The sequence below is a fragment of the Corvus kubaryi genome, unplaced genomic scaffold (assembly GCF_017639235.1).
Source record: "Corvus kubaryi isolate FWS band 111438036 unplaced genomic scaffold, C.kubaryi_AGA036_p1.0 134, whole genome shotgun sequence".
Taxonomy (NCBI): domain Eukaryota; kingdom Metazoa; phylum Chordata; class Aves; order Passeriformes; family Corvidae; genus Corvus; species Corvus kubaryi.
In genome coordinates, this window is record NW_024580668.1 from 6,172,936 (window position 1) to 6,199,420 (window position 26,485).

At 48.5% G+C, this 26,485-nt stretch overlaps 1 protein-coding gene across 18 annotated transcripts in view; it reads right to left on the minus strand.

Moving 5' to 3' along the window:
- The window catches only part of KCNQ2 (potassium voltage-gated channel subfamily Q member 2), a 74,924-nt gene that overhangs the window by 36,573 nt on the left and 11,866 nt on the right, over positions 1–26,485 (minus strand). For 11 of the 18 annotated variants that reach the window (XM_042046904.1, XM_042046889.1, XM_042046859.1 and 8 more), the window contains exons 2-9: positions 14,436–14,526; positions 13,458–13,584; positions 12,142–12,317; positions 11,137–11,262; positions 8,891–9,001; positions 7,898–7,993; positions 7,108–7,202; positions 3,747–3,776 (exon numbers count right to left, since the gene is read on the minus strand). In XM_042046904.1, coding sequence (XP_041902838.1) covers positions 3,747–3,776; positions 7,108–7,202; positions 7,898–7,993; positions 8,891–9,001; positions 11,137–11,262; positions 12,142–12,317; positions 13,458–13,584; positions 14,436–14,526 — 852 coding nt within the window. Of the gene's footprint in view, positions 1–3,746; positions 3,777–6,727; positions 6,797–7,107; positions 7,203–7,897; positions 7,994–8,890; positions 9,002–11,136; positions 11,263–12,141; positions 12,318–13,457; positions 13,585–14,435; positions 14,527–26,485 lie in introns of all 18 variants that reach the window. The other 7 variants (XM_042046926.1, XM_042046884.1, XM_042046935.1 and 4 more) reach the window with 2 other exon arrangements.

A 26,485-nucleotide genomic window follows, 5' to 3' on the forward strand; every position in this document is an offset into this window, starting at 1 on the left:
GAAACTTGTCTGCACCACTGGATTTTGAACGTCCCCAAAACCAAGCAGCTGCCAGGGTTCCTGGGCAGCCCAGTGGTGTTTTGGCAGAGCTGTAGTCTGGCAGGTTGGCATTGCTAAACGGAGAGAAACTCCAGCTTTGGGGGAAAATAGGAAAACTCAAACTCAACCCTGCTGCTCTTGGGAATGTGGGAAGGCATGGGAAGGAGCAGCTTGTGGAACAGAGAAAATAAAGACCTGGGGTTGGGAGCATCTCAGGAGAAACAGCAGTGTGCTCCTGGGTCAAATTTAACCAATTCCCTACTGTCCATGTCAGGTTTTCCCCCAAAATGAGGCAAAACCTTGTGTCACTGCCTTCCAGGAGCCACGGGGCTTCCTTTTTTTCTCAGTAAAAAAAAACCAAAACAAACCAAAACAAACAAACAAACAAAAAGAACCCCAAACCTGACAATGACCTGACAATCCTGGTTAAGAATTAAAAATCCAATGAACAAACACCCTGTGGCCTATCCTGCATTTGTGCTAAAAGCCATTGAATTAGCTCCACATCCATTTTTGGGTTCTTCCCTGAGACCCTGGGAGACCAGGGCTTGCTCCATAAATATTTAACACTGATATTCCCAGCCAGGTTTCCAACCAAGAGAAACACAGGCTGGAGGTGTCAGGGGGAGACTGTAAGAAATGAGGCTTCTAATAAAATAAAGGCAGAGATATTCATGCCCACACTTTTTCAGCCATTATGAGACCAATAGTTTCACACTTTAACTAAAAAAAAACAACTCAACTGGAAAAGCCTCTTCTCTGCAGGCACAAAACTTATCCTCAAAACCACAGCGGTTCAGCAGAGATTTTGTGTTCACAAGATTGAGGCAATCAGAAAATTTTCCAATTCTAAGTATGGAGAAAAGAGTAAAAATAGGCCTGAAAAATTTTGGCTCAGCTCCCCAGTCGCTTCCATCCAGAGAAAAGCACATCCTGATCTGCTGAATTAATGATCCTCCTCATTCTAGACATCAGGAAGAAGCTGACCTTGATGCAGTGGAGCCGTGCACGAGTGCTGGGCTGTCAGCTCCCTTCAAACACACTGTAGGGTTTGGAGATGCGTTCCAGGATGGGAGAGGTGGTGCACAAAATCCAGCAGAGAGTGTACTCAGAGTGTACTTCATTACTTCAGGTAATGAAGGGTGCACTACTCTTCTTTGGTGAATTAACTCCTCAGGGAGGTCCATACCCAGCAGAACACAGGACAATTGTGCCACTTTCTCCAGCTGGGATCGCAAATCCAGGGCTCTCACTGGTGCAAGTCTCAGCTGAGGAGCTCATTAGCTCAAAAGACTGAAGGATTCAGGATTCCAAAAGGAACTATGTCTTTTACATCAGCCCATGGTCTGCAGTGTGCTGAAGGTGGCCACCTCCTGGGCCACCACAGATGCTTCCATGAGTAGTACAGACACACAACAAACACAGAAATTCACCATTTCTGTGGTTGGTTCATGGGCCTGGTACACATGAGGTGGAAAAAAGCAGTATTTTACTGAAATAATTATTATTAAAAATGGGTGAAAACTTATACATATACTTGACCTGAAATTTAATCTCAACTAAATGCTCAGCCTAACCTGTCACTGCAAGAGCAGCTTGGGGAACAGCTACTCCACCACACCATTTCTCCAGAACCTTAAAAAACAAAAAAAAAGGCAGAACTCTGCATAGCTCTTGAACTGAGCTTTGCTGTGGAACGGATGCACAGCACCCTGCCCTGGTGTGTGCCCAGGGCACAGGGGACGCAGGTGCCACCATGCCAGGTGCAGAAAGAACCTCTGGCTGGGGCTCCTCACGTTTTCTCTCTCTCCTCCTGGTCCGTGTGTCACTGGTTAGCAAGGAAAGCACGTTCCGGTTAAGGGGGAGCTGGGTGAGGAATCTGCACACCACAGGACACACACAGCTCATGCCACCCACCACAGCAACACTTCTGAGCTGCTGCAGGTCCCCCCAGCTGCCTCCATCACCCCTCCCAGTACAGCACAGAGAAAGGCCACGCTAACTCCGGGTGCCGGCTCCCACATCCACAGGGAAAGGCGGATCCGCTGTTCCTGGGAGCACAGACAACTTTCAAGCATTGGGGACAGGAGGGAGATCATGCCTCAGGTCAGAACACCACCAGAACCCCACGACACGAGGAGGGCAGCAGCACAGGACACAGTGGGAGCTACACAGACACACCACAGCACGCACACGGACGCCACGATGATTTTTTGGAACAGTCCCAGTATGAACAAGTAGGGAGGCAGTGACAAGGAGATGGGTGCTGGAATGGGATGGGAACCTAAATGAGCCTCCCTGCAGTGCTGGAGTTCCTATGAGCTGCCAATTTTTGCCCTAACCATGGCTTTATGTCTCCGGCTGAAGCTATTTTTCATGACTGAGAACATTTATGAAGGTTATAAGATACTTTATTACAACAAATGAAACAGAAGTGGCACATACTTATTCCTCTCCCAGCAGTAGAAAAATGTCTGATTCTTAAAACAGGTTGATGTTCAGCACAACAGGAAAATATATTCTTAATATTATACTTGCAGTTCATGCATGCAATTTGCTATAAATTAAGCACACAGAGCAGTAAATGTGATTTACTAAGGCTGTAAAACTTGCATCTGTGAAAACTGGAATCAGGTTTCGAAATCAGACACTAAATCACATCAGCTCTAGTGGCATTACTGCATCTAGTGAGGATTTAAACTGCTCTAAGAACAAAGCTTGGCCTGCAGTCTTGAAATGCAAGTCATTTATTCCCTATCTTAAAATATTAACTTGACTACACCTTCAGATACCCATCTTACATAAAATACGCCTGTGATTTGCAAATCTACTCCTTTCTGCAGAACCTGAGATAATATTATTTATCATAAATCTTACACAGCCATATCCAGGACTTTGCATTGGGATTGATCCCAAAAGGTTAAGTCCCAGGTTGAATAACTGTGGCTAATAACTGCTTAGCTCTAGGTGGGCCTTGGAACTAAAAACTGAAATGGAAAAGTCCTGCTGAGATGAAGCATTCTTTCCCCAAAAATCAGATTGGATTACTCGAAGAAATGAATGATCATATCAGTTTGGCATCCCAGATCTTTCTCTTCTCCAGGTTTTACCCTCGAAAGCAGGCACAGCTGCTATGGAGGTTTTAATCTGTGCTACCACTGATGTGCCCTGTGGTGCCACCATACCAGCAAACTCAAAGCCAGCATTACCAGGTGGGCACAACTCCTGCAGCACAGAGCCAGATAAATGACACAATGAAGGATGGGAGAAGAAGGCTGGAGAGAGGGAACACAAGGGAGTGAGGGCAGAGGGAAATGGAAGATGACTGGGGATGTTTTCTTGTTAAGTGTTGCATGGATTGGGGGAGACCATCAAGAAATCATCCTTAACAAAGCAAGCTTATTAAGCGCGCTCCCATTCTCCTTCCTTACATTGTCATTTTGGCAGAGTTTCCCAACACTTGTGTGTACCAATAGCTAAAATGTACATGGAGGTGCAGGGGGTTAGTCAGTAGCAGCAGGAGGGCGCGTCTGCTTTGGGCTTTCACTCATTCCTTGGAAAAAAACTCATCTTCAAAGGTTTCTTTCTTTTTTTTTTTTTTTTGGTTTTTGGTTTTTTTTTTAATTCAAGGCTTTGCATGTTACAGTCCCAAATGAAGAACAAGGAGTGACATGACACACACTTTCAGAGTCACATGCACTTCATACCTGGAGGCACCATACGTTTGCGTTTGCGTGCTTTTCAAGTGTTTTCACCAAAGAAAACCAAAGGGGTAAGAGAAAGAAAAACAGGGGGGAAAGTTGGGGTGGAGGAGAGGGGAAAAGAAACAGAATAAAGAAAATTAGCATATGAACGAAGTGTGTCCCCGGGAGCAGATGCTGTGGCCAAGCTCACAGGTGAGCACGGGAGCATGGGCTGAGCTGGCTCCCGCTGTGGCTGGCTCAGGAGCCACGGCACACCCGTGTCACCCTCGGGGACAGGCAGCTGGCACCTTGCTCCGAGAGCAAATGGGCACCACGGGCCAGGGAAAGTGTGGGAGCCTCCCAGAGACCTTCCATGGGACATCCACAGCCCTCAGCCCCACCAGCCAGAGACTCCCTGGGCTGGGCTGCTGAATGGGCAGGATGTGCCCATGGGTTTGGTTATTTTTTAGTGAGGACCAATATATGATTGTAGTTCCAATCAAGGCCCTGCTCTCATGAGTGACAATAAGAGCAGATTTTTTTCCAATAAATCCAGTGGCTGATACAGAACAGGTTATTTGGGGTGCCTGGGTGCACCAAGCCACTTGTGCATCACAACCCAAACCACACCTGCACACAGAGAAGCCTTGTGAATATTTCAAAATTTTGTCCTGTCACATTTTGAATTTAAAGATGAAATCTGGAATTCTCTCAGAGGCCACCACATTTTCCCCAAACAAGTCAGAGTAGCTCTATTGCAGTGACTGGAGTGATGTTCTGGAGCCATGTGAGCTCCTCCAAGGCACGTGTAACAATTTTCTCATATCAATCAGCCAAGCCTTTCCAGAGATGCCTTGGAAAGAGAGACAAGCTAAAGGCACAGGCTCCTGCTATGAGGAATAAGCAGCTCAGTATTGAGCAGAAAGGATGCCGAGGTTGTGGTGACTGCAGATCATCCCCGGACACCAGAGAGGGGGATTTTGTGTTCCTGCAGCCCACTTCCAAACCACACTGTGCATTGCAGCCACATGTCAGCAGCCATGGCCTTAAGGGGCTGCTGGGCTTGACGTGCTGCTATGGCTGCAGCAGCGCCAGGACCAGCACAGAGCTGCCAGTGCCTGCCAGCTGGCTTGGGGAAGTGGGGAGGCAAGGAGAGATGGACAGTGTGAGTGATGCAAGCTGCAGCCAGAACATACAGTTGCTCCCTTTTTTTTTTGTTGTTTTTAAATCCTATTTATTTATTTGACAGCATTCAAAATAAACTCAGAAGGGTTTCACTGCTTTTTTGGTAAAAAAAGCAGTTTCACTGAGGGCTGAATCCATTGGTGCACCCACTGCTCACTCGCCCGGGTGATGTTCACTTGATCTGTGTTCAAACAGGAGCTGGGATTTAAGGGAGAAGCTGGAGTGCAGAGAAATCCATGCCTAAGGAAGGCCAGGGTGACACTGCTGTGTGGGGCTGAGCAGCCCCCACAACAGCAGCCAGCAGAACTGCTGCGACCCAGCTACAAATCTGTCCTTTTTACTCAAGATAAGCAGGCTTTTCAAACTACATTTTTTTTCTCTTTCTCCTCCCCAGAGTTTTATTTAGCCCTTTCTGGAGATCTTTAGCTCAGATTTCTTCCTGCATATTAGCTCCATGGAAATACGGGTTTTAACAAGGGGGTTGAGTACCAGGTAATCAAAAGGGTGTCACTGCACGTCTGGCTGCATGGTAAGTTCAGTGTTTCAAAGAGCAGTAAAATCTGTCAAAGTCCACTGAAAATAAGCCCTGAATGCCTGCATTTTGCAGTGGACTTTGGGCCAAGCTCCATCCTCATCCTCTCCAGTAGCTGATCCCAGGCAGTGCTGCAAAGGTACAGCCAGCAGGTCGGGTACTGGGAGGGAGAGTTTCAATGGGTGGGTTTAATGCTATTGGAAAACAGCTTTGTTCTGTTCTGTTGGGTTTTTGTTGTTTTGGGGTTTTTAGACAAAATCTTGAAGTTGGTTCATACATTTCTAGGGAAAAAGCAACCAATCAGACACACACTGGGAATGAATCCAAGGAGAAATTACTGACCACAACAATGGGACTCCCAACAGGTTTTTATGATGGATTAAGAGGCTGGCTGCTGTGTTCGAAATACAGGCCTAAGCTTACCCCAGGAAATACATCCAGGCTGTCTGCCTGAGGCCTAAAAGGCACCAGGAATACGGGAAAACAGGAAGGGATTATTCCTGCAGTGGCACAGCCCAATACTGGACCACAGCCCTGTGTGGGAGCACGGAGATGGGGCACAGAGAGCCCCATCATGCCCAACAAAACCCCACAGAGCTACAGAAATGTGTAACAAACCCATCCAACCATTCTTCAAACCCAGAGAGTCATGGAGAGCCCCTAAAAATACACCAGGAAGGGATGCATGGCCCTGCCCAGGATGCAGGGCAGTGTGGGGTGAAAATGAATAGAACTTTATGCATTTTAGCTTCTGAGGAAGCCACCAGGCCCAAAGGGGACATGAAGGACTTCCCCATGTCCTGGAGGGCTGGGAGGCATGGCAAGGGACTCTGTCCCCAGCTCCATGAAGTTCCAACTCCCAGGAGGCTGTGAATTCCCACAGCACTGCTCTAACGTGTGTGGTTTCACCTTAAAAACCTGCCTGGTTTTACTGCAGGTAGGGTGAGGCAGATGGGTGCTGCTAAAACACTCTGGTGTTCAACAGCCTCATCCATCACAGCTCCAACAGCATTCCCTGCTTGTGTCAACACACTGGGATGGGTAAATGAGATACAAGAAATGGGAAAACGCTCCCTGAACCCCAAGTTAGCTTTCCTCCTCTTAGGAAAAAAAAGGAAAAGAAAGGAAAGGAGGACCCAGGGGAAATGCACCAGACAGAGTGCCAGGCTGGTCAAGGGAGGGAGAGAAGTTTGCTGAAAGGCAGAAGGACCATTAGAGACCAGTTGGACCGGGAAGAAGAGCCTGAGAGGGCATGAGGAGCTGCAGGTAGGGTGAGGGTGGTGTTTACCTATGATCCAGGGCAGCTTGGAGGGAGGTCTTCACACCTGGGCACGGCAACTGTCACAACAAAATGCAACTACCAGCAGGCGTGGAGAAATAAAGGTGAAAAGAAGAGTGTGTACACACACAAAGACATGGGAAGAAAAAAAACACAAAGCAACAAGGAAATTAAAACCAAGTCAAAAGGAAAAACAATGAAAAAATACAAAGCAAAAAAATTCCAAAAGAAAAAGCATATACCAGCTCTTAGGAGCTCGAAATCAACCTTTTGAACCAAAACAAAAGTAAATAAATAAGCAAAATTATATATCCAGATAACAAAAATAACTATGGAGACAGTGGCATCACGAGGAAGGCAGTGGAGGAGGAAGCTGGAGGAGGAGGTACCTGTACATGGGGACGGTGACGGTGCGTTCGTAGTACTGCCAGGTGGAGTGCAGGTCCGTCCGGGACAGGTTGGTGGCATAAAATCTCCAAGCCGCCTGTGCAGGAGAAAACCCAGTGGGATTGTGCACCCAGGCATGGCCAGAATCACCCCTGAGTTTATAAACATCAACCAACACGAAGTGCTATGGGATGGATCCAGCATTCTGCCTTCTCCTTGATTTGGTAAGTGACAAATTTGAGGTGGTACCATGATGCTCCTGACCATGTGAGCCCAGTTAAAAATGCTGTGGGTGCCAGGCATTCACTGCCAGGCTGAGGTCAGGAATGAAATGGGCATTGTTGCCCATTAAGGAGTAAAAAATGTGGAGAGAGAGGAGTAGGGGAATGTAAAATGACTAATTTCAGTTCTCCAAGACGTACACCAAGGCCAGCCTTCTGCACAGACATCTGTTCTCGTGAAGAAAATGCTCCTAACTGTACCTTTATATCAGTATAAATATTCTCTTTGGGGAGAAAAAAAGGGTGAAAACAGACTGTCCTAATGCATTTGTCCTGCTGAGCTGGCTGCTTGCTGAATTTCATCCCTTTTCTCTCTAGATTCCCTACCACATATGCTATTTTCCCGTGGTTGATTTCCTGGCATTTATTCCCAGACAAAACCAGTCACCAGCTGCTGTCTCACACCTTACGCACACGGCCCCATTTGTCTCCTCCCCAACTACTAAAAGTCTATAAAGCCCCCCAAAACCAGGATGATGTAACCACAAGGCTCCTTGGATGTAACCCTCACCTGGATCAGGCCCGCTGCTGGGTTTCGCCTCTTCTCGAAGTGTTTTTGTCGATGCTGCTCTTGAACCTTCAGAGCAAACCCCGAACCCAAGATGCCCTGGGGAAGAGAACAACAGTTTGCTGCTAGCAGGGGTTTAGTTAAGCTTCCACTGTAAAATGATGGCCAGCTTTCCCTCCAAAGGTTTTTTTCTGGCTCATTTTTTGATTCAAACACAGAGGAAGGAAGGAGCCTCCATCCCAGCAGCCACGGCAGACACTCTCCAAGGGGCAGCAGACTTTGCAGGCACTCAATGGAACTGCAAATTTTCCCAAACTACCTCCAGCCAACTGATAAAATACAAAAGAACCCCAGCACACTGGTATTCAGCAGATTATCCCCACAGGAATCCAGCTCCGTGTAACACACTGAAACACACTGCCGAAGGGACGGGGGGGATTTGCTGAAATGGTGCAACCACAGAATAGCAGACTGGTTTTGGTTGGAAGGGACTTTAAAGTTCGTCTCATTCCAGCCCCCTGCCATGGGCAGGGACACCTTCCACTATCCCAGGTTGCTCCAAGCTCCATCCAACCTGGCCTTGGACACTTCCAGGGATGGGGCAGCCACAGCTTCTCTGGGCACCCTGTGCCAGGGCCTCACCACCCTCACAGGGAAGGATTTCTTCCTAATATCCAATCTAAATCTACCCTCTTTCATCTTAAAGACATTAATTACCCCAAGGAACAGCCTTCTGGGGAAAAAATGCTTTTTATTGCTTCCACAAATATTTGTGCAGAGCCAAATCTAAAGTTGCCATCCCGTTTGCTCATGCACATGAGCCCAAGTTGTAGATATTCAAACAGGCTTTCCATTTTCCTCCCTCATTTTCTGAGTCAAAAGCCACAGAGAATCACAATTGGGAGATCTCTGAGGGCATCCCATTGTAACTGTTAGAGTGCCCTCAGCTCCAGGGGAAGGGGATGAGGCCCAGGTGAGTTCAGCCCCCCCACTTACAGCAGGAAGGGCGAAGAAGGAGACGCCGATGAGTGTGAAGGTCGCCGCCAGCAGCCGCCCGTTCCAGGTCTGTGGATACTTGTCCCCATAGCCGATGGTGGTGAGAGTGATCTGCAGGGAGGAGAGCAGTGCCAAGCCCTCAGTCAGACAGCCTTAAAACTGAAACAGGGCAGCCAGAACTCCCGCAACCCCCGAGTGGCACACAGAGGAGCAGGGTCACTGCGTGCCCTGAGCTGTCCAAGGCACGGTGCAGCTGGGGGACCCTGGGACCCAGCAGGGATGGGCAGCTCCACCTGCCCTGCTCACGTGCTGAGTTTTCACACCAGTTGGGAGCGTTTTGGTGCCTTTTGCTGTCACAGAGAGAGCTGCCATCTGGTGCAGAGGCTGGCGGCAGCTCAGAACCTCCCCCAGGAGGGGTTGTGCCTTCGGCAGGGGAAGCGAACCGGCACCGTTCCCCCAAACTCGCTTTTGGCAGCTCAGGAAAGCTATTTGCATGCACAAAGATCTGCTGCTGTTTATTCCCAGTCTTCCCAGCAGTGCCTATCAGCTGGTCTCCCCTCCTCGATTTAAAAACAGCCTGTTAGGCTGAGAGGATGAATTATGTCTCCTTCACCACCTCATTTAGGGATGGGGTTTGTGTTATTGCAATGCACCAAGAGAGAGCTGGGAAGCTGCTGCCTGTGTTTTGGGGAAGGACCTGAGAGCTTTGTTGGAGACAGAGTCCCCTGAATTTCAAACTGTAGGGGAAGACACCTTTTCCCGCTGCAGTCCATGGACATCACTAATGGGAAATGCTGGGTATTCCCCCAAGGCTTCCAAGAGGATTTGGAGAGCCTGGGACTGCCAGGGCAAGGCAGAGAGGGATGGTCTGATTAGAAACATCTTTGAGACTTCTGATCCCAAAGGCTGTCCCTGTCACACAGCCTCCATGGACAGAGCTGGCCCCCGGGATGGGAGCTGACACCATGCTGGTGTGGCACTGGAAATATGCACTCCATTTAGAATAAAAAATCACTTTTACACAAATGGAAGTGTGGTCCCAAAGTGCCTTTTAACTGGGCCCACTAAAAGCCTTATCAATTAGATGCTGTTTTGACCAAGTGGTTAAAAAATGCATCAAAGTGGCTAATCCTTACTGAAACACAAAGTCAGATCAAGACTCTCTCCATAATCACTGCAAAGCTGGTTTACAATATTTTTGTAATTTCTATAGACAACAAGTATTGGATATACTAAGATCAACCAAGGGATAATTTTCTGAACCTGATATTTGATTTATCCCATCTCTCAACATCTGCCTGTATTGGACTCAGGAGTTGGACACTGACAAAAACTATTTATTTTAATGAAGCTCTTTTTTTTTCTGAGCTTCTCAGTGGCAAAAAAGTCTCAGAAGCAGAAGGGATAAATCTGCCCATGTTTCTCCCCAAACTGAGCTCTAATCTGGGCTGTCACTTTTCCCTCATTGCTTATTTTCTCGTTATGTTAAACTTGGCTTTGTTTTTATTTTTCTGTCCTAACTAAGGGGCTTGAAAAGCAATTTGCTGCCTCTTTCCTTTTGTTGGAATGGAGGAGCTGCTTGATCAGCCGATTCCTCCCCAAGCCTGTTATTGGGATTTGATCAGATCGGGGATTTTCATTACATGCTTTATAATCAAGGCCAAACTAGTGATGGAGCAGAAGAACAATAACACAAGAAGATTAGAACGTCATTAATTCTCTCTTTGTAATCGGGTAATCCAATAATTCACATGCACACGCACACGCAGAGCAAACCACAAGTATTGCCCTTTCAGCAGAGATGTGACAGGGAGTGCTTGCCCCGCTGGAGTCTTTCTGCTACTTAGGCCCTATTAATTTTATAAAATTTATTCCAGCCTTGCCCAAGTGCAATTTAAATAATTAAAGGGCAGCAATACTTGTCAAAACAATGAGCAAAGCACCCCATGGCGTGGGTGGCCAGGTCTCTCTGACCTGCCTCTGTCACGACAGAGCTCAATCCCACGACTGGGAGCACATGAGTTCTCAGTTCCCCTGCAGCTCCAGCTAATTCAGAAATGTGATCCCCTAACAATTTCTATGAGGTTTATATAAGAAAAAGAGCTAAATGGAACAGCCTGAAACCATTTAATAAAAATGTTAACTAAGCACTCTCTAAGTCAATACCTCACGTAAGTGATAGAAGATGGAGGGTTAATGGACATTTTATTTTAATAACCAGCAGCTGCTCTATGGAAATTACTTACCAGACCCCACCAGAGTGCATCTGCGTATGTATCAAAGTGCTCATTTTCTCCCTTCTCGGCCAAGTACACCAGGAAAGAGGCCAGGATGAGGCACAGGAAGCCAATATACCAGGCAGTAATCAGCTCCTGCGAGATCATTAAAAGAAAGAAGAGAATAATTGCAGTCCTGGTGCGCATCTCCAAACGCCGAGTTCCTTGCTTGCTGCTGGATCTGAACTTCCCCTGCATTTGTTTAGGTTTTGTGGCTTTGGTTGGAGATCAGTGATGGCACTTTCTGAGATGGGACCATGGCTCTGCCAGGCCTGAAGACCAAATCACACAAACACACACAGCAAATGTAGAAGGGAGTGTTAAGAGCTCCATTATTGCAAGAACTGGAACTGAGACTTTAAAAACTCAGATATTTCCCCAGTTCACACAGGGAAGTGGAGTTGAAACTGAAACAGGAATCCCCAGATCCCTGGAGATTCTGCTTAGGGCAGGTCCAATCCACCAAACGAGGAGGAGCTATGAAGTTGGGTCTGCATGGACTATCCTCCAGTTGCAGGGAAGTTTTCATTCAGAATCCACAGGAGTGAGTATTTTCTGGTTAGGTTAATGCAAGGGTGGACAAAAGAGACCCACAGATTTCCTGAAATTTTTACACAGTGCTGGAGAAGCTGGCTAAGCTTCTCTGGGGAAAAGTGAAGGAAGCAGGAGAAATGTTAAAATCATATATACAGCAGCAGGAAACAAAAAATTACCAACAAACTCTTCCCAGACTTATCCCCTTACACCAGGGATTGGTTCCATGACTGGAATCTCTCTCCCTTCCCTCCTTGAGTGGTCAGAGTGCTCCATCAGACCTTGTGTCTCTGACTGCATTGCTCCCATGTGTTACCTACGGTGTCCTTCCAATCTCCCCAGGCCTGGGAGAACTTTGGGATGGAGAGCTGAACCAAAGCAGTGTCTCTGGTGGGGAGAACGCAAAGGGCAGCTCCACGTCCTCGCCTGGGCCTTGCTCACCTTGCTGTGTGCGTAGACCACGGAGCCCAGGAGCTTCCAGGTGCCGCCACGCCGGTCCATGCGGATCATGCGCAGGATCTGCAGGAACCTCAAACTCCTGAGTGCTGAGGTGGCAAAGACGTTCCCCTGGGACCCTGCCGCCAGCACGGCGATGGACGCGATCAGCACCATGATGTCTGCGGGAACACAGGGAGGGAAAGATGAGGAAATGCTGCCTGATCAGCACCAAAGGGAATGGCATTGCCACTGCCTCAGGCTGTGCGTGACAGGGATCTCCTACACTTGTATCCCGTGCTGGAAGGACACAGCACTAATCTGAAACTGGATGAAAGGAGTCACTGCACACCATGTGGAAACATCCTAGTTTCCTTCTCCACACTCATCATTCCCATAGAAGAAGTGTCAAATGCTGCAAAGCCTGAATTTCAATCTGATTCAGTGTTAAAACTGGATTAAATCCTTGCCAAAGGCCCCTTCCTTCATCAGCCATAGCTGCCTGTTACAAAGAGCAGGGAATTCCCACATTTAAACTGGGAATGAAAATCTCTACATCCTCCACGGTAATCCTAAGGCGCATATGGACAAAGAAAGTCCAAGGAATAGGCCAAGAAGAAGGTCTAGTTCAATATATATCAAAGATCCTATAAACCTCCCTCTTCCCTGATTTGCTACACAAATTTTATAGGAGTGTTTTTCTGTAGAATAAACGGAAATCCTGCACATGCCCATTGCCAGCTCCCACACAGTCAAAGGCAGTCTCCACAGTGAAGGGCATGACCACTCTGTCCATTTCCAATCCCAGAAAATATCACTGCTGTGCCCAGATGGCCCCTCTCACAGGAGATTCACCGAGCACTTTCCAAACAAGAATTAATTAAGTCTCACAACTCCCTTGTGAGGCAGCTCAGCAGCACCAGAGAAGGCAAAGTGAGACATGGAGTCTCAACGACTTGGGAACAATTCAGTGTGGAGGTTGGACACAGGATTGCAGGATTCCAGGTCCTGTGCTCAGCTTCTTCTGGCTAAACCCTGTTTCTGTGGCTGTGGACAGCTGTCAGTGATGCCTGAGGTATGCAGGGCGCTGGGATGGCTCCCAGGTCAGCAGAAAACAGGGAGAGCCCTGTGATGAATAACAACAAAAAGCATGTCCATGGATTAGGACTTCTGCCTTTGGGTTTTTTTCTTCCTGAAGGTGACCATGAAGCAGCTGAAGTTTAACCCCCAAAATACATGCAATACACTGCAGCACCATGCAAGGAAGTGCTTGGAGTGGCCATCCTGGGCTGGGAAATCTCATACAGGGACTCAGCTCTTACCGATGACACAGAAAGGCTTGCGGGCAAATTTCAACCTTCCCCTCCAGCCCCGGTATCGGCAGCAGCAGCCGGCAGCCCAGATCCGCACAAAGTACTCCACCCCAAACACCACGATGGTGACAATTTCCTGTGAGGGGGACAGTGCCATTAGTCAGGAAAGAAGGATAATGGAGAGCACGCTCCGGAACCCAGGACAAACCCACAACCTCAGAAAAATACACCTCAGCAAATACATCACCGAGCTGTCTGCACCACTCGACAGAGAGCCCAGGCTTGAAAGATCATCAGATCTCTGCTTCTGTGTCTTCCCTCCCCCTCCCCAGGGTGGTGAGAGGTGCTGCACGTTGCAGCCATGAACTGGAGTTTTACACCTCCTCATGTTGTGCTTGTTCCCCCATGACAGGACTGATGAACACCTCGTTGTCTCCCTACCACCAGTCTCCAGGACTCAAATCTGTTAGTGCTGAGGGAAGAGCGCAGATGGGAATCACTGAACAAGAATAATCCTAGAGGATGACAAAAGGGGATTTCAGCTTTTTCCCTAGAAAACTGGCCTGGTTGCCTGTGTGTGCTGGGTGAGCTGGAGCAGGGGTGGTGTAGATTCTCCATCCCTTGATGCCAGGCGAGCTTTTTCCATCTATTTCCGTTTCCACCTGAACATCCCGTGCATGCTCCCTTCCCTCTGAGATCTTGTCTCAGCTTTCTCATGTGTCAAACCTGGTGAAGCCCTAATTAGCCTGCAGCACCTTTTGGTTTGATGAAGGGTAGGAATGGGGAAGAGGAAAACAGGCAAAAGGAGAGGAGACGGGTGAATCCAGCAGCCCCAGATGTTTTTCCTAAATTTTTCCCACTTCTGACCTACAGGCCCCAGTGGTCCCCCTCTCACAAGTGACAGCTTAAATTCTTGCCTCAAACAGCCCCATTCTCAGGGATTTGTGTGGTTTTGACTTTAATACCTCACTGTCAGTCCCCACTTACCAAAATGTAAAGGGCCCCTTCTGAGCTGTTCTGGTACTCATCAATGGTCGAAAAGACAGACAGCACCAGGCAGGAGAACACTAGTAGAAAACTACAGAACACAAAAAGGGAGAGAGAGACAAGGTCAGTCTTAATGGCAGTAAATGTTCATACTCATCCAGCTAACTCAGAGAGCAATTTTGGGTCTATTTCTCTCTGAGTATTTACTGCACTGCTGCTACACCACCAGGTAAAAAGGGTAAGTCAAGTGCCCGGCTTTGCTAACTGGAACAGTTATGTGTGGATGGACCCGCTGGACTGTCCCCAGTTTGGCCAGTGCCAATCCAGTTCCCCTTCCAGCTGATAGCTCTGATCACATCTGACATTTTTTCCCCAAGGAAGTGTCAGCTCTTTCAGCAACATGCGTCCAAAAGCATCCAAATGAGCTGGGACATTTCTACCTGGGGTAAGAGGGGACCAGACTGGCTGAGGAGCAGGAGCATGGGCTGAGCATGAGCTCCACTCATGCTCGACTTATGCATTTCCATCCTCAAAAGCTCACACAGAAGTGCTGCTGCAATTCTTGCCAGAGTAGGACATTTTTGGGTGGATTTAATATTCCTTCCTTAGGCAGGTACTCCACATTAACTCCTCACTAGCTGGAAAGGCTGGTGACATTTTGGGTTTGTTGGAGCATCACTGGGAGGTGGGTTGTTGTTACTCTGCTCTTCTGTGGCCAGACATGGGACAGAAGAGGGGTTTGATCCAGCCCAAGGGAATGTGATTTTGGTGCTGTTGGCACTGGGGAGGGAGCTGGACTGGTCTCTGTCCCAGCCCTTCATGGACAAAAGAAGCCTTACCCTGCAATAAGCTCGGGACAACCCAACTTTGATATCAGCTCTCTCAGTCTCTCATTTACCACAGAACTGGGGAGATGCCCAAACCCCAGCATGCATCCAGCTCTCATTGACATCTACATCCACGGGCAGCCTCCCAAAAGCAGCCTGAGCAGTGCCACCCCAGCCTGTCACTCACTGCCTGCCCCCATCACGGCTGCCCAGTGCTGGATGTTCTGATGCAAATCAAAGGGCACCGAATGAGTGACAGGAGCTCGGCTCTCTCCTGACACTCGGCGCCTGAATCCGCAGCTGCCGAGGTGTCCTGGCATCTGCTCAAGGCTGGATGCTTCCACCCCTGCCCACTGCTTGCTCCAACAAAAGCGGGGAAATTAATTTACTTGGGATCGATTTACTAATACAATAAAGTAGGCCAGCGCAAGGAGAAACTAAAAGCTGCATTCTTTAAGAGCATTAAATAATTCATCGGTCTGACTTTGTCTCACATTCCTACAAACTGCATTGTGAATATTTATAAGGTTTGGTTCTGCTAGTGGGGGCTGTTGCTTTTTGGTGAATAAAGGAAAGGAGTTTCACACCACCAGGTCGTGCTTGTGGCTTTGCAGTGACCATTAATGTCACAGTAGCAAGTAAAAATAGGAAGATTTGCAGTATTTATTTGAACCACAGGCTGAAACGTGGTGGTGAGGTAGGGACTGCTGGAGGTAAGGGACCTTCAGAGCCATCTCAGCCAAGGCTGAACTTTATCAGCCACAAGATGAATCCAGCACCGAGCAGATAAGGAAAATTGCCTGATTTCTCACTGCAAATTTCCCCTTCCTACACCAGGTTTCATGTGCAGACACTTGAAACAACCTCAGGAGAGCAAGAAAACCTCACTTGCAATCCCACTCATGATGTCCCTCAATGTCTTGTCTAGGTCCCACTTCAATATCTTTTCTCCCCAAGCTGGTCTTTTAAAATAACCCTTGCCATCAACAACCCCACCACAACCTGCCCTGCAGTCAAAGGGACTCCATCCATCCCAACATCCTCCAGACTGCTGGGGCCATGCCCTGGGAGCTGGGCAAGGGGCTCCACTGCTGCCCACCCCATGCAGGGAGAGCAGAATCCCACACTCCAGGAGGGAAGGAGCTGCAACTGGGTCAGGCAGCCCCACTCCTGGGATGGCCCAGATTTTGCTGCAAACTTCTATGTTGAAGTGAGAAACAAATGAATAATCAATGAGAGAAGAAAGAGGAAAACAACAGCAACAAAAGATAATGGAAAGGGATCAAGGGAAAAGAGGATTCTACATTTTCTGATTAAAGAAGTAGAATGTGAGTTGTATTTATTTTTGTGACCAAACATCACTGCAAAGTGCCTGAGAAAGAGCTGAAAGCAAAGTGCCAGTATCAGAGCAGGCTTGCACACTGTGTTTGCTCAGCTGATCACCTTGGATAGATCCAGAATGAAGGCACTCTCAAATCATGAGTCCTGCAGGGACACACACTTGAAAAGAAGATTCCTGTATGTTAAGCAGTCGTTCGACAGATGCTGATGGGACAGGGGGGAAAAAAAGGAACAGAAATTGCTTTATCACTCCAAATCCCAAGGATGGGTTGTGCAAACCGTGGTTATAGGGAGACCTGGGGCAGCTCCAGATGCTACTGGAGCAGTCGGACACCTGGGTGCTGCTTCTCTCCCTTCCAGCACATCCCTGCAGCCTCATCCCCAGCCTCTCTGTGCTCCTCAGCTCCCCAGGGCCAGCTCAGAGCTGCTGTAATTTCCACTCTGGGCTCCCCAGGGCTTCCATTGCCAGGGAGACCTGATGCAGATCAGGCTGGCAGGGCCAGCATTAATTACAGCACTGCCGAGCACGGGAGGCAGCAGGGAATGCACCAGCTTCTCCAGCGGAGCATGGGAGATCCATGGCCAAATCCCACAGGGACAAAAACCTCCCCCTGGCTCAGTCCCAATGGGTAAAGAATCTCCCTGTCCCAGACACCAGGAAAGGAGCAGTCCTGCCAGCAAGGGATGCAAGCTCTGGCTCAGCACAGGGTGAGCTGCACAAGCATCCTAAAAATAGCTCCGCGGTGATGCACAGCTTCTCTGCTTGACCATGTGGCCCACCAGCCTCTGGGGGGGGGCTGGAAAAGGAGACTCAGAGAATGACACCTTTCTGCAAGGAAACTGAATTTGGGGGGGTTGAGGTCTATATGGCTCCTAGGAGACCTTGAGGGATCTGCAGATCCCCTTTGGATGGAGGAGTGGAAGAGGGAAGCTGAGAGGTACGTGCACTTCGGGGCACGTATCCTCCGAGCTGTCACAGAGGGAGGGCAGTGGGGAACGGGAAGCTGGACTCTGCTTTAATTCCACCTAATCTACCCAGACAGATCAGGAAAGGGCTTCAGATAATAATGGATAGCTAAGGAAAGGGAAAAAAGCCAATAAATAGTGTAGCAGTTGGGATGAATCTAATTTTTAAAGCTACATAGCTAATGAAAGAAAATTACGTCTGCAGCCTGACTCTGGGAAATGTTAATGTGCAATAAGGAACATTTATTAGGTCCCATCTAATGATTTTTACATTAAAGATGCCAATTCTGCTTAGAGCTTTAGGGAAGACAGTATCCTCCTCCCGAGCAGACAGGTCCTGCCTGAGGCATGGCTGGAGTCAGCACCTGCATCCCCCAAACTCCAGGCAGGATTCAGAGTGGTTTGGGACTACTGTCTCCTCCTCAGAGTGATGGGAAGGAGAAATCTGTCTCCAGCCTGGAGAAGGACTCCTCAGTGCATTTTGTCACCCACCACCCGTCCTGCACCTCCTGCTGCTCCCACATCCCCCACGCCTGTTGCTGAGACCTTTAAGCTCAGCCAAGACTCAGCTGTGCAAATCTGACTGCTGCTAATACCAGTAAATCCAAAGACCTCCAAAGTCTTACTTTACATCCAAAGGTTATGTTGACTTAAAACACCCATGCAAGCTTCTTATTACAATTTTTAAATCCCAGCACAAAATCTGCATATCCAGATTTCATATCCACTGTGCTTCAGGTTAGCAACAGAAAAAGGAATGACTGAACTCCCCCTTGGAAATAAAAATACTTAAAAAGGTATGAAACAGGAAAGATTGTCCTTCCCTTTTTTTTTTTTTCCCCTCCTCAGTGAAAGCACATGATGGAATCATCATAAAGCTGCTCAGGTTAATCATCTAATTTGCCTTCCAAAAGAAACCCCCTTGGAATCTACATGCCCATTTACATAAGAATTTTAAAAGGCCTCCAAATTTATTCCTGAAATACTCATATTCAAATAACATTCACTGACATTCAGAAACGTTGGGTTCCTCTGATGGAGCACCACTAATTAGCAACTGGATTCCTGGATGTGATGGAGATGGATACAACACGAGGACGTGACAGAAGCTTGTAACAAGCCACTGTGCTTGTTGCCCACTTTGATGGCTTTCCCTGGAATTGGGAAAGGACATAAACGATTTGTTTAATTAGAAGAGGCAAAGCTGGAAAGGAAGGAGTATTTCACTACAGGCATTCGAGAGCTGCACAATGAAAAGCAACTTAAAACATTTAAAACACTTGAAAATTACTTTGGGGATGTAAACAAGACATTGATAATTGTGCTAAAATAAAACCAACACGCTTATGTGCAATCCAGCTGCAATCCCAGTAAATCCATTTGCTGTGGGCTCTGTAAAATGCTGCAGTTCAAGTACCTAAAACTTTGATGTAAATCAAAGGCCAGGAAAATACAGAAATGACAATAAGTGAAGGTGAAAGAGCATCCACACCAAAGAGAAACAGAGATTATCAAATGCCTTTTAGTGCTCAGAGAGCCTCGAAATCAGAATGGGAGTATTTGCAGCTCAATTTAAACCTCCATTGAGTCAGAAGCAAAACGCTGAGAAAGCCATGACTTTTCCAGGGATAAAGACTTTGTCGTATGGCACCTACCCTTAGCCAGGAGCATCCATCATCTTTATTCATGTAAGCAATCCTGCTGTGACTTGCAACCTGGCTGCTCATTTACAAGGCTGAATAGAAGCCTAAATACCTCACTCCGGGTTCCCACATCCCTCAGTCTCAGCCAAAATCATCTCCCAAGGCAAATTCTCTCACTAGGAGAGCTGGAAATAGAAGTGGAGAGTCCTGCCTTTTGGTGCTGTGCCTCAATAAACATTCTCCTTCCCAAAAATAGCTCCTGATGGCTTCTCAATCCCCTCAGGCTTGGCCATGCCCAGCCCCATCCTCTGTCCTGAGATCTTGCTCCTTGGATGAGCCTGGAGGATCCCTGAGCATCCATGCGGGTGGGAAACATTGTGGTAAACACACTGGCTGGCTCCAAGGCAGGGATTGTCATGGTTTATAAACTTTCTAATAAATCATTATCAAAGGCCTGTCTGGGACAACATTTACAGCTCCTGTGCATTCTCAGTGCACCCAGGTGATGCCTGAGCAGCCTTGATAAGAGCCCCCCGGCTGTACAAGGCCATAAAGAGCACTGAGGACTGTGGTGTGAATGGTAGGATGGTTTGCATTGGAAGGGACCTTAAAGATCCCCTAATTCAAACCCCCTGCCTTGGGGCTGACACCTTCCACTGGAGCAGGTCAGCTAAATGGAGCACTGGAGCATCTCCAGAGGGCCAAAGCAGTGTTCCAGGGAAGGCTGTGGAGTTAGATGGTGGGCTGGGAGGTGAGAATTCATCTGGCTACAGAGAAACAGCTCTTAGAGATCCATGTTAGAGGGCTGGCGCTGGGATGGGAAGGAAAATCATAGAATGATTTAGGTTGAAAAATCCCTCCAAGATCGAGCCCAACCAAGCCAGCACTGCCAAGGCCACCACTAAACCATGTCCCCAAGTGCCACATCCACACATCTGTGAAATCCCCCTGTAAGAGCATGGCAAAGCTGCACAACCAAGTCACAATAAAACCTCTTTCCCTGCCTTCCTTCTATTTAGGCAACACGTTTCTCAGAAATAAGAGCAGGATATAGGTTCAAATACATTTTATCCTTCAACATCCACCACTTCTGAAATCAGTTTCCACTCCAAGGGCTCCTCCAGCCTTTTGCCTGTACTTGTAACAGTCAGAGAACAGAATTGGCATCATCTGTCTGGAGTGCCAGAGCCAGAGTCCTGATCCAAACCCACGGACTGCAGGAATTTGAGCAGAAATTGGGTTTGCATGACATAACTTATCCCTAGTCCAGCAAAGGATTGTTTATCTTCACACTTAGGAGTGAGAGTGAGCTTAAGAGCTTTTCTGGATTGAAGCCTCAAAGAACAAAAGCCATCTGGAAATGCCAGGGAATGGAGATCAAGATCTGAACGCTTACAGTGGGAAAAGGAGTTAAATGTAAGGAATTGCTTGGGTTTTTTACAGGCTGGCTCTAATCATTTAACTTAGGCTGAATAAAAGCCTTATTAATAATAATGACTGCATGCAAAGTTCTAGCTCCAATGTTCTGCTTTGTCCTCACCCAGAATGAATCACTGGGAAATGCTTGTCTGCGTATTCTCCTCGCCCTGCACACGCAGCCTCAGAGGAGCCAGATGTCTGGAGGAAAACCCAAAGTATTAATCAAGCCTGTGCACCTGCCAGAAGAGTCTGTTCCTGCTGGGATTCAGCTCTGCTGGGCTGAGGTTTTCTTTCAAAAAATTTGGTGGGGAGAAATATATTCATGCAGCTGCAGAAATGGTTCATGGGAGAGAATCCTAAAGCCCACGGTGTAATTACAGTGCATTGGGAGGTAAATTAAGAGTATAAAATATTGGACATTTAAGTAATTCTTAAAATGTCTGTGCAGGCATTTATTCAGATCATGTTCATTGATTTTAATGTGAGGGAAAGTTGCTGTCTCATGCAATACCCATATTATTCAGATTGAAATCTGAGCACTGCCTCTCTTTCATCCCACAGGGTATTCCCCCAAAAGAGCCTCTACTTCCTCCCCACCCTGGAGAAATCCTTGCTAGTGAGCACAGGAATACAAACCTTCCTAGTCTAACCTTTATCCCTATATGAAGATCAAGTTATTTCTGTTTCCTAAGTCTTTTCTGCAACACCTCAAGAAAAATAAATTTCAGAAGCCAAGGAAACGCTGCATGGTTGGACCGTGCAGGAATTGAAATTCCTCTTGCTGAGGTCAAGCTCCTCTGACCGACCTGGGCAAGTCACTCGATCTGACTTAAGTGAGCTCTAAAACTGGGTTAAAAGAAAGCTGTCCCTATAAAGTGTAATGCTGCATCTCATCTAAACATTCCTCGAGGGAATGTGATATATAAAAATAGGCTCTGGTCTAATTGCAGATAGGAAGATTGTCTCCAATCGGGCTGGTTCCCGCGGCAGACAGGAATAGTAGCTGGTTTTTCAAAGGTCTGTCCCAGAAGCAGCTATTCAGCTGGAGCCCGAGGTTTCCTGCCCACGAAGGACGAGCTCCATCCCCCTGAGCTCCTTCAGCTTCACTTCCCCACCTCCGACTTTGCACTAGTTCCACAGCACCACGAATTCCAGCACCTCAGCAACAAAAATCCTTGTTGAGAGCACCCACAGGGAGCTGCTGCCACAGGGGCTTGGCAGCTCTCAGCAGCCACTTGAACTATCCCAGACCCACCAAAGGCAACTAAATGGCTCAAAATCCTTGTGTTACCTTTAAAAACCCCTGTCTCCCCATGGGTGAGGCCCTTGGCTTGTGCTCCTGTAAAAGCAGGACCCCAGAACTGTTGCTCTTGGGCTCCCTCCCAGATAAGAGTGAAGGAGAATGGCCGAGATACTGACAATTTCTAAGGCACTCAGATGCCCCAGTCACTTCCCAGGGTCCCCTCCCTGCTACATTCCTTGACAATTAGAAGACAAGGATGTGGTTTCTGAGAGCCAGAGGCTAATGGATAACACCAATGTGTAAAATGCAAGGATTACCAAAGTCCTGCTAATTTCATTTGCTCATTGGTTTGTTTAATTAACAGAGTCTTGGGGAAAAGAAGGGAGTATTTGCAAACTACCCATAGAATATGTCTAAAAGTTGGTAATTTCAACATCTGTTTAATTTTACTTCTCTTGTCCCAGGTAGTGAGCAGGAGCTCACAGCCAAGGTGCAAAAGAATTGGCTTACAGCCTTTTGATTTCAGCTCCCAAAAGATCATGACCCCCAAGCTACGTAAAAAAAAAAGTAATCTGAAGAATAAGAGGAATGCCACAATAATCAGGATTGATGTTCCCTCTCACCCACTCCAGCACAAATCAGGAATAATGCCCTGAAAGCCAAGGGGGCTGCACTGCCCCAGGAGAGGATCCAGCTCAGCTGGCTCCAAACCCTGCGATGCCTGAGAGACACCTGAGTTTGGCACCAGAGAAAATGCAGGATTGGGTCCAGCCCCAGAAATAGAGAGCCTGTGGTCAGTTTTGGAGCTCTGCATCCTTCCCCACGTTGGTAGGCTGTCATCATCCTCCACGGCAGAGGTGGCAGAACATGGCCCTGGTGCTTTCCATGTCTGTGAAGCTGCTCCCATCAGGATGGGAACATTCTTTCCAGGAGCAGCACCTGGGCCATGCAGCCAGGCAGCCCAGAGGAGCTGCCCAGGGTAAAGGGATGCAAAACAAACTTGCATCTCTGGAGAGCTCATCATTAAGCAGACAGTGCTCTTTAGTCCTAAAAAATTGCTGAACCAGCCCAGTTATGCTGCAGAGGGGGGAGAACATCACGCCAGCTGCCAGTCAATCCCTGCTTAACTTCACCACTAACAGAACTATTTTGGGTCTCCCAGGAGTTGCAACTCTGAATTCAAAAGTCCTTTTCCACCTTTTCCTCTCCATCAGCAAAGTTTCTCTGAGCAGCAGCCAGATTTGTGCCAGCTGTGTGCTCCCCAGGAGCGATGGGGACATCATCCTGCCACCACCCACATCGGCACCTCCTTGGCTCACAGCAGAGATCGGCCAGCTCGTGACACCTGCACAGACGGTGCCAGCTCTTTGCACCTGATAAATTAATCCCCAGCACCAAAGGACAATTAATCACTTCTATCACCTCTCACTTCTTCCCCGGCATAACCCGAATTCTGCAGGTGGATGGCCAGGTGTGGATGGGAGAGCAGGTGAGCACAGCTCACACATCGAGAACCGTTTGCAGAGGGAGAGGCTGCCCAGAGAGCTGCACACCCCGGGATGTGGAGGGAAGCCATGATCCTTGCCAGATGAAATAAAGGCAACCTCAGTTAATGAGGGAGCCTCATTTGAGCTGGGCAGCTTTGGGGGGCTGCTGCAAGCAGGGCTGGGTGTTGAGAGCGAGCATGTGCAGATCACGGCTTTTGTGCTCACCCGGATTCTTGCAAAAGAGGTGACAATACCTCATGCAAAGCTCCCCCAAAACTTCCATCAGTGGAAGAGGGGAGGAGCGATGCGTGTTCCCCCCAGCTATCCCTGCAGTGCAGCAGTTCACAGGTCAGCACAACCTTTTCATTTCAGTCGAGGCTACATTACCCAGCCAGTCCCCAAACCTCACCCCTGTCCCTCACTGCTGCTCATTGCTATGACGTGGGCAGATGGGAATCAGGCTCAGACAGCGCCAATCAGGTGGTGACTAAATCTCTGTGGATCTCCTGACTCCTAAAGCAATGGATGAACCTCAAACGATTGCCCTGTCTGGCTGCCTCTCTACCTAAAATTTGGACCTGTTGGCTGGTTTTAATCGAGTTTTCCAAAGTGATGGGCAGCAGTGAGGATAAGAACCTCTTCCCCTCTGTTTTTGCCCCTCAGAGGAGGCTGCCATGTGAGCTCCATGGGGCTGGCACACACCAGCCAGCCTGGGAAAGCCACGAGCTCCCGGAGAGCAGCTCCCCCGTGTTCCCCCGCACAGCAAATGACAGGTTTGTTCCCTCTACTTATTTCCCTGTGCCAGTAAACACAACAATAAATAGCAAGCTGCAGGAGGCAGATGATTGTGTGGTGAAAGGTGGAAAACATCTAAAAATGATTTAAAGCAGGGAGGAGAATAGGAAGAGAGAGCTGTGGATTATAATCTCTGAGGAGGAGGAGGAGCTGCTCGCCTGGGCAACGGCACCAGAGGCAGGGAAGGTTTTCCTTCCCACCCTGCAGCTCCTTGCTCCGGGTGATGCTCAGGTCCTCTGTGCAGGTCCCTCCTTGCAAAGGTCCCCAGACCCAGCCCTGGCATGGGACACCAGCAGCCCCAGCCCTGGGACAGGAGCAGGGGCAGCACTGCAGGGGCTGGACCCTTTAAAAACTCCTAAGGAACAGGGACACAGGGCATGGACACTTTAAAGCTGAAGAGAGATTATCTAGCTGCCATTTCAACACGCTGGTAAATCAAAGTCGATGGAAGCCATATGCTCTGCTGGGAAGCATCCATCTCGTTGCCAGGGAAACATCCTTCCCATTTAAAATGGCAGGCAAAGGCTTGCAAAAATCTGCTTTTAACTCCCTTTTCTCAGGCATGATCCAAGTCCCCCAGCAGCTCCCCCAGCCCTGCGGCATCGAGCTGTACTGCTGCCTGGGAGAGCTGCTGCAGCTTAGCCTGGGAACACGAGAAGGAGATGGTGCCTCTCCCGTGGGGTCCAGAGGAAATCAGAGCCAGCCTGGCAGCAGTGAGATCCCACATCAAATTCCCAGCTTAGTCCCAAGCCAGCTTCCACAGTTCATTCCTCTGGAAAAAAAACAGGGAATCACCTGCCTGGGTCACATCCAGCAGCTCCACTCAGGGATGCTGCAGGTGCCTGGTACAGACACACAGATGTGCCCAGCTGTGGGGCAAGACCCTGCTGCAGCAAGGGAATGACCAACAGCACGACTATGGTTGGGTTTGTGCTGCTCAAACCATCTCCTGCAGAGCTGCAGGTGCCACCCATTCCTTACAAGCAGCGAGCACGAATCTGACCTTGGGAATTACGGCAATCCACAGCCAGGACTGCAGGCTCCAGGAGCTGGGAAACCAGCACTGAGCTCAGCAGCTGGCTGGATCTGCAGCTGGCCCTGGGTCTCCTGCTCTGCATCTGCACCTTCTCCTAGCTCCCTCTAAGCCAGAGGTACAGTCCTTGTAACTGTTCTAACATGGTCAGGCTGGTTTACCAAGGCCTCTGTCAGCTGCGGGAGGAGGAGGTGATGGGGATGTGGGAAGGAGCACTCCCAGAGCACAGTTTATAATCTGGCACCATGGAAGTCACGGCAACAAACGCTCTTCAGCCTATCAACCCTAATGAATTTGCATGGGATTTTGTTTTAAACAGAAGACACAAACCAGTGCCCGCTGGGACAAAACTGGCATCCTCTTGCAAAGATGTTACTTCTCTGTGTTTCCCTGTCACCTAAGCCTTTCATGATCACAGAATGGTTTGGGTTGGAGGGGGCCTTAAAGATCACCTCGTTCCCACCGTCCTGCCATGGGCAGGGACACCTTCCACTAGACCATGTTGTTTCAAGCCCTGTCCAACCTGGCCTTGAACACCTTCAGCCCCTTTTTTTTTTTAAACAGTTCTCATTTATTGTAAATCCCATAAGCAGATGAAGCCAAAACCAGAGCATTTTCTATTCTGATAAGTAACTATGCCTTAAAAACATTTATAATGGAGATCAGAGACAATATTTAATAATTCAAAACCTAGGAAGGCCTGATGGGACAAGGATACATCCTGAAGGCTCCTTGTCTGTATGGGAAATGGTTATTGCAGCTGGAGGAGGGAGAGGCTAGGGTTACAGCCTGGGGAGAAGGGATGCTGGATTTTTATGCTGCAGGCATCCTGTGTCACTGAATTCCTCTGTACCTCAGCTCCCAACTGGAAAACGGGGTGATGATTCCCCCCAGCACACAGAGGCACACCTGAGGTTAATCCCGGGTCTAGCTCAAGATACGTCCATGACCCTCAGCAAGCAATAAATCATTCTGGAGTAGCACAAAGCCTGGCACAAAAACCACTGCAAAGCACACCAGCAACCAGGGCTCACGTGGACCAGAGCCAACACAGCATCTTAAGCGACAGCACAAAGCCACCCGGGAGCGCACAGGAGCAGTGTCCTCCAGCACATGACCCCAGGCCATGCCCAGCACCACAGCCAAGGGATTGGTCCTCCCCTAGGTAAGAGCTCAAGGCAGTTGCAACAGTCTTAAACCCCTCTCCCGGATGCTGACTTGGCTCCGGAGCCAGCGGCAGCAGCCGGTGCGGAGCCCGCGAGCAGACGCCGCAGCACGAATCCCCCACCAGGGCAT